This window comes from Littorina saxatilis, unplaced genomic scaffold (assembly GCF_037325665.1).
Source record: "Littorina saxatilis isolate snail1 unplaced genomic scaffold, US_GU_Lsax_2.0 scaffold_502, whole genome shotgun sequence".
NCBI classification, from domain to species: domain Eukaryota; kingdom Metazoa; phylum Mollusca; class Gastropoda; order Littorinimorpha; family Littorinidae; genus Littorina; species Littorina saxatilis.
Window position 1 is genome coordinate 85001 of NW_027127226.1, and position 8513 is coordinate 93513.

Below are 8513 nucleotides of genomic sequence, written 5' to 3' on the forward strand. Positions count from 1 at the left end.
AACATGCAGCCACTTTCCGTCTTGTCTCTGCACTTGCTGGTAAAACATTTTTAAAAAGAAGAAAAAATTAAAAAGAAAAAGAAAAAAACACAGTTCATTTACCCCTTGTATCAATTCCTATATAACTGCATTTGACCCTTAGAATAATATGTACATATTCACTTAAATGTCCAGGTGAATTGCTTCATTTTTCCTTTTTCCTCTGTTGGGTTTTTTCATGCTTTGGCCTTGGGTGTTTTGATACCGTTGCGGATGGATGCAGATACTGTATTTCTTTTTTTTTTCCCCTTTTTTTTTTTTTTAGTTAATATAGGCAGTTGTGCATGCTCATTGTATTTTTATTATCAGTAGTAAAATAAGGTATTTCACTATGACAACCAATAACATTTTACAACAGTAATGTTTGTTATTTTTTACTAGAAAATGAGATTTTATTATTGCTCATTTTTATTCCAGCTGGTCAGTTTTACCCTCTAGGCAATTTGCTCCAGTCAGTTCAATTTGTCAGGATATGGCAGATGATATTGGCACTAATTAATAATAATATGCGATCATTTTGTGCATGTGTAAATTTTTTGCCATCGTTTGTAAACCTGCTGATTTACCTCAACTTTATTATTTTTTTTTTTTTTTACCTCAGTACTTTACATACTTGTCTTGTCCATGAGGCTATATGTCAAAACTTTCCAGTACTCTGTCTTTCTTCAGCTGCTCTTATTCGGAGACTGCTTTATGGTAATTTAAGCTAATTTACTACCGTAATTGACCTACCTGTGTTGTGCTAACAGAGATGTAGCCATGACAGTCTAGAGAATGTAGAGAATTATGAATGTTCAGTTTAATAATCGATTTGTTTATAACAGTATTAATCATTGTAATCCTGATGGTAGAAGCGTCAAATGGTTTATTAATTATGTGTTACTGATTGTATTTTGATTTCATCCAGCTCAAAAGGTGTCAGCTGTGGTGTTAGTATTTCTTCCGGGAAAGGGGAATTATGCATGTATTGCATGACGTAGGTGTTTTATTTTCCCAGGGAAAGGGGAATTATGCATGCACGCATGACGTGTGATATCCTCATAAAATCAGCCATATGACTTTTTTTTTTAAAGAACTTGTGCATGTGTTTTGTTTGTTTGTTTGTTTGTTTTTGTGCTATTTTTATGTGCACTCTTACCATTCTGTGAATGTCAAATGTTAGTTTTGCTTATGTATATGTGGGAAAAAATGTGTTTTATTTTGACTTTGATTTTTTTTATTATTTTGTTGTTACATTTAATTAACCAATAGCATTAGTGTCTGTTGCATTCCATGTATTAATGAAGATGTGCAATCAAATATTTTAATTTACTTTGCTGTTGACAAGTCCTATTGTCTTATAAGTTATCTGTAGCAATATATTTTTTATTAGTCATGAAGACCTATGTCCAAATCTATATATTCACCTGTAACACCAAAGTTTATACATGTCTGTATACATGTACTGACATTTCCTTTCCAGTGAAAGTTAATGATGCTAGTTGATCTAGTGTGTTGTTGTTGATTGCATGTTAATGAAAGGCATGAGAATGCTCCTCGGATCAGCTATTTCCAGAGGTTTAGAAATGAAATTTCAGAGGATAAAAAAACATTTTCAGAGGACAAAAAGTTAAAACTTAAAAAATTCGCAAGAGCATTTTATATGCCCAAATCGCTCAAGCGTCTTTGAACGGAAAAGCTCTGAATGCGGAAAATATTACTGACTGCAGCTCGTTTCGGTGAGACCTCATTCTTAAAAGGGGGTTTCAACTGTATAGCTGCAAAATGATCCTCTGTATAATGAATGAGTGCACACTTGCTTATTTGAAAACAGGTATTTATTGTTCTCTTGCAGATTGGTGCTGGAATAAGTTAACGATATCTTCCTTCAGACCTCAGGAACCCATACGATTTTGGCGTATTTGATACGCATTATTGTCTAGAATATGATCAGTACGGTCAGTGGAAAAAAATACCACGAGAAAAAATCCTAATCTACATGTACTTTTCCTTACAAGCGCATCCCAAAGCCGATCCAGTATTTTGACAGTCATAATCACAGTTTTTGTCAGTAAACATTGAAAGAAGAATTTGTTTTGAATGTATGAATGGATAAACTTAATTAGCGATGCGGCAGATCCATGTGAAGCAATGTTTGAATCATGGATGTTCAAATGCGGTGTGGGGTATGCTCATTTTTCTGAAAATACACCAAGTTTGTTTGAGAATATTCCAAGTGCAAAGTAGGGGTAACAATTCCCAGGTCTGTTCCTTTCAGATAAATTCCATGACATCCGTCAAGACTTTAGCATTGGAATTTGAACACTTCCCTGAGTGCTTTCCAGCTCACAGAGAGGAAAATGTTTGTTTGATTAATTTTGTAAAAATGACACCAGTGACATCATGCAGTCTGCTAAATGGATTCATTTAGGAATGTATCTTTGTACAGTTAACTTTCCATGGGTAACAGTCAGCTAGCTGTGATCCGGAATACCAGAAAGGGTAGAATTAGTTCTTTGAAATGCATTACAGTGCGAGTTTAATCCATTGTACAAGTTTTAATTGCTACCTTTGCACAAAGGTTACAGACTGTCTCAGTGACTGACTGCCATTTTGTGGGAACACAAAATCCACATGAATCACCTTTAACAATTGGCCCTTTTTTTGTTGACGTTGCAGCGTCAATGGCGGCAGATAGCGGCAAGACCATCGGTGGCAAATCCAAGAAGCCCAATGATGGAAAAAAGAAAACGAATATACAGGACAATGAGGTGAGCGACTGCGTGTGTTAGATAGTGTGTGTGTGTGTTGTGTGTGTGTGTGTGTGTGTGTGTGTGTGTGTGTGCGCATGCGTGCGTGCGTGCATGCATGTGTGTGTGTGTGCATGCATGCATACATGTGTGTGTGTGTCTGAGTCAAAAAATCCGAACCATTGAAAAAAGAAAACAAATATGCACGACAGCAAGGTGATCAGCGACTGTGTTTTATATATTTTGTGTGTGTGACAATTTTCAGACTCCTTAATTTTTAAGACCTGATTTTTTTTCAGAATGTATGAATTCAGTCTTAAAAGCCTGTCCTTTGTACTGTGATTTTTTTCACACTGACCCAGAATAGAACGTAACACAAGTCAACATTATCGTTACAGGTGGATACACCAGAGGTGATCAACCCATTGTTGGAGGTGGCTGACCTGATTGACGGACAGCTCTGGGTGGCTGGCAACCGCATCCTCATCAACCTCAACCTTGCACGTAAGTCAGTAAGGTTGTAAGACACTGTTTTGTTGTTGTTGTTGTTGGTGGTTGTGGTGGTCACGGTGGTAAAAAAAGACGTCAGAAAAAAAGTAAGAATTTTATGCTTAAGCCTGATATTAACCCTTAGTTGGGTATATAAAAGGTAGACGTGTCTCAACCTTATTCAAGTTATTGCGATTAGTTGATGATGTTTTAGAACATGCAGATTTGCATAATAAGCCTGGATTGATGGTGTCAATTGACTTTTTCATGCATTTGATTGCATTTCCAAAGAGTTTATGTTGAAGATGTTTGAAAAATTTGGCTTTGGAACTGATTTTGTGAAATGGGTTGATGTTTTGATGAAAAACGCAAGAAGTTGTGTAAATTATTGTGGTTGGTTATCTGAATTTTTTAATATTGATTCCGGAATAAGCAAAGTTGTCCTTTTTCCGCACTAGCCTTCGTATTAGCAGTTGAATTGTTAACAATCAAAATTCGAGAGGCCAAAAATATAAAGGGTATGTCATTATGGAACAACGGAGATATGAATAAAGTTTTGAAAGTATTGTTGTACGCTGATGATGTTACATTGTTTTTGCAAGATGAACATGACATGTTCCAAGCCCTGGCTTTGATTGATAAATTTTCGGAAATATCAGGTTTGAACATAAATCACCAAAAATCCAAGCTAATGTGGTTTGGGTCACGGAAGAACTGTAGGAATGAGTGTTGCGATTTTGCATGTACAGACAAAATGAACATTCTGGGTGTATATTTCTGTAATTACATGCGTGCGTCAAAAGTGAGAGAGAATTGGGAAGAGAGAGTGAATGTTGCGAAAAGGCTCATCTGCATGTGGGAGAAATGGAATTTGAGCATTATGGGTAAAGTCTGTGTATTTAAAACGTTTATTCTGCCACATTTTGTCTATATAATGCAGGCGCTGATTGTACCAGACGACGTTCTAACTGAAATTAATAGGTTAATGTTTCGCTTCGTGTAGCGCAAAAAAGACTGCACCAGGAAGGCATTTGAAAAGGTGAAAAGAACTGTTTTATGTAACGAAGTTAAGCAAGGTGGATTGAATATGATTGATTTGCGACAGATGCAGTGTTCCTTTTTGTTAAGCTGGGTTGTGAACCTAACTCTGTCTAATGAAGACCAGAAATGGTCATGGCTCCCAAAAGCACTGGTTTTTTTTCCGTTTTGGGAGTCGCTTTGAATGTTTTTTTGCGAACATTAATAGCAAACCATTTAAAGGATTGGACAGTATTAAATCGGAATTTTGGTCCGCTGTGTTGAAGGCATGGCTTGATAATAATCAAGTCGATAATGGTAATTCTGTATCGGGTTTGTTGTGGAACAACAAAGATATAATTTGTCAAGGTAACCCACTCTTGTTTTTCGGATTGGATTAAAAGTGGTATAATGTATGTGAGCGATGTGTGTGAGAATGGACGTTTTGCTACCTATGAAGAAGTGTGTGAAAGAACTGGCTACACTGCAAATAGATTGCTTGAGTACAATGTTGTTCGTACAGCTGTACATCTCCTTTTAAGAAATGTAGCTATAGACGATGTAAATTGTTCAGTCTGTGACATTCCGACCTTGTGTGGAAAAAAAGTGAGATCAGTAAAAGAAATTTGAAAGATTCTCGTAGGAAAAAAATACAGCCCACCCTGTTCAGAAGGATTTTGGAGAAGAAAGTTAGGATTTGAAATTGACGAAAAGAATTGGAACTTAGCAGCCACTGTCACTAGTGAAGTTCGATTACGTGTACTGCATTGGAAAATATTGCAAAACATTTATCCAACTAATATTTTATTGTGTAAAATGAAAGTGAAGGCTGATAAAAAAAAAAACGCGGGTTAGGGGGAAGAATTTACCCGATGCTCCCCAGCATGTCGTAAGAGGCGATTAACGGATTCTGTTTCTCTTTTTACCCTTGTTAAGTGTTTCTTGTATAGAATATAGTCGATTTTTGTAAAGATTTTAGTCAAGCAGTATGTAAGAAATTACCTCCCATGGATGCAAAAACGTATGATCGTTTTTCTTTATTTTTCTCTCTGTTAATTCATCAGTGGCTATGTAACATGTGTTACAGAATTGCACCAGTGTCTCATGTCTTTTACAATGACAGAAGAAGCAATCTACATACAGAACCCAACCCTTTAAATCAGAACACTCTGCTATACAGATCTGAAGGTAATTAGAAAATGTGTTGATCAGCAGTGTTTTTCTGGTTGCCCAGGTAACAAGATCGACGAAGGGGGTGTGACCGCTCTGCTGAAGGCCATGCAGTACCAGACAACACTCACCATGGACAGTCGCAACAGCGGCTCTGGCCTTATGCGACTCTGTCTCCATGTAAGTCAGATTATTAAAGGATTACAGCAGTACCTGCGATGTGTGGACCCTCCCATGAGAGGACACCTCCCTTAAAAGGACACCTTCTCTTGTCCCTTTTTATATTATCTCTACCAAAGTATACCTGTCATGAAAGGACACCTGGACTGTAGGGACACTTTTGGCTGGTCCCAAGGGTGTCCTTTCATCGCAGGTGCCACTGTAGTACTTTGATCTGAACGTTTTGAGGGGATTTTCTGGCCTTACGCGACTCTGTCTCGATGTAAGTCAGATTATTAAGGGAATTAGTTCTTTGATCTGAACGTTTTTGGGGGGATTTTCTGGCCTTACGCGACTCTGTCTCGATGTAAGTCAGATTATTAAGGGATTAGTGCTTTGATCTGAACGTTTTGGGGGGGATTTTCTGGCCTTATGTGATTCTGTCTGGATGTAAGTCAGATTATTAAGGGATTAGTGCTTTGATCTGAACGTTTTGGGGGGGATTTTCTGGCCTTATGCGATTCTGTCTCGATGTAAGTCAGATTATTAAGGAATTAGTTCTTTGATCTGAACGTTTTGGGGGGATTTTCTGGCCTTACGCGACCCTGTCTCGATGTAAGTCAGATTATTAAGGGATTAGTACTTTGATCTGAACGTTTTTGGGGGGATTTTCTGGCCTTATGCGATTCTGTCTCGATGTAAGTCAGATTATTAAGGGATTAGTGCTTTGATCTGAACGTTTTGGGGGGGATTTTCTGGCCTTATGCGATTCTGTCTCGATGTAAGTCAGATTATTAAGGGATTAGTGCTTTGATCTGAACGTTATGGGGGGGATTTTCTGGCCTTATGCGATTCTGTCTGGATGTAAGTCATAGTACTTTGATCTGAACGTTTTGGGGGGATTTTCTGGCCTTATGCGACTCTGTCTCGATGTAAGTCAGATTATTAAGGGATTAGTACTTTGATCTGAACGTTTTGGGGGGATTTTGTGGCCTTACGCGACTCTGTCTCGATGTAAGTCAGATTATTAAGGGAATTAGTTCTTTGATCTGAACGTTTTTGGGGGGATTTTCTGGCCTTACGCGACTCTGTCTCGATGTAAGTCAGATTATTAAGGGATTAGTACTTTGATCTGAACGTTTTGGGGGGGATTTTCTGGCCTTATGCGACTCTGTCTCGATGTAAGTCAGATTATTAAGGGATTAGTGCTTTGATCTGAACGTTTTGGGGGGGATTTTCTGGGCTTATGCGATTCTGTCTCGATGTAAGTCAGATTATTAAGGGATTAGTGCTTTGATCTGAACGTTTTGGGGGGGATTTTCTGGCCTTATGCGATTCTGTCTCGATGTAAGTCAGATTATTAAGGAATTAGTACTTTGATCTGAACGTTTTTGGGGGGATTTTCTGGCCTTATGCGAGTGACTGCCTGGATGTAAGTCAGATTATTAAGGGATTTGTACTTTGATCTGAACGTTTTGGGGGGGATTTTCTGGTCTTACGCGACTCTGTCTCGATGTAAGTCAGATTATTAAGGAATTAGTTCTTTGATCTGAACGTTTTGGGGGGATTTTCTAGCCTTACGCGACTTTGTCTCGATGTAAGTCAGATTATTAAGGGATTAGTACTTTGATTTGAACGTTTTGGGGGGGATTTTCTGGCCTTATGCGACTCTGTCTCGATGTAAGTCAGATTATTAAGGGGTTAGTACTTTGATCTGAAAATACACCAAGTTTGTTTGAGAATACACCCTACGTACGAGGTTTCTGTTAACACCTCCGCGTGAAGGGGATTTGCAAAGAGAAAGAGCGACATTTTTCTCGGGCTCGCACGGCAGCAAAAAGCATTATGTCTCTATACCAAAATACTCCAGGTGCAAAACTGGGGTTCCCTGGTCTGTGTATGACGTATTACTATTTGAAAATGTGCATGTATTGTTTTGTATTTGCAGAGAAATGCTGTAGGGAGGGAAAGCTTGACACTGAAGAAGCTCAACGATCACATGACGCCCAAAGACCCCTTCTACAAACCTCCCCCCTCACCTGAAGGAGAGACTGCTTGAACCACTGAACAACAATAACACACACTCACACACAGTGACCCGTGCACACACACACACACACACACACACACACACACACACACACACACACACAAACTTTTACTAGACAATTTTTTATGAAATATTTGTTTTGAAAGTCAGTGAGAGCTGCTCTTTTTAATTAGAATAATGTGTTTAAAAATTGTGATTATGATAAGTTAAAAGGTTGGTCATGTTATTCCTGTTACAATCAGTGGTCAAAGCATTATAATAAAGTTACCAGAGTTGTATATACAGGCTAATTTGTCTGTGATAAATAACACACATTCCGTCCGTCCAGTCCGTTATTGACTTTTAAGAAAGTTGTATTAATTAAGCTTGATATTACATTCTTTTCAATTTTCTGAAGTACATTTTGTTAAATCTTGAAGCATGTCAGGCATTCATTGTGAATCATGACATTATTTACAGCATTACTTAAAGATACCATGCCATACCTTCTTGTGTAAGAGATATGAATCAGAAGCTTGTGAACCAGCTCACATATTGATCCTCATGATTTTACATGAGATAAAGAGCGTCCACACACTTGGACAAATACACAGAATCAAAAGCATGGTTGCATCCTGTTCAGAATGGAACGTTGCTGTTGGGATTTGTGTGTGTGTGTGTGTGTTGTTTTGTTGTTTTTTGTTTTGTTTTTTTGCTGAAATAATGTTGTAAATAGTTTGTATGTCTGGTCTGAAAAATTAAATCAGCAGCATATTCCCACTGTATAATATAAGCGAGAGAAAATGTAAGATTTACGCCCTCACAGCAAAGCCATGTTACACAGAAAAACCCGGCTTTGTATGAAAATAAAAAATAAAAAT

The 8513-nt window shown here is 37.8% G+C and overlaps 1 protein-coding gene across 4 annotated transcripts in view; it reads left to right on the plus strand.

Annotated features, from left to right (window-relative positions):
* The window catches only part of LOC138955694 (leucine-rich repeat-containing protein 71-like), a 63410-nt gene extending 55083 nt beyond the window's left edge, over positions 1–8327 (plus strand). For 2 of the 4 annotated variants that reach the window (XM_070327245.1, XM_070327249.1), the window contains 5 exons: positions 10–39; positions 2698–2789; positions 3167–3272; positions 5509–5624; positions 7552–8327. In XM_070327245.1, coding sequence (XP_070183346.1) covers positions 10–39; positions 2698–2789; positions 3167–3272; positions 5509–5624; positions 7552–7662 — 455 coding nt within the window. In that variant the 3' untranslated portion in view covers positions 7663–8327. The remainder of the gene's footprint in view (positions 1–9; positions 40–2697; positions 2790–3166; positions 3273–5508; positions 5625–7551) is intronic. The other 2 variants (XM_070327247.1, XM_070327248.1) reach the window with 1 other exon arrangement.
* Positions 8328–8513: the final 186 nt, after the last annotated feature.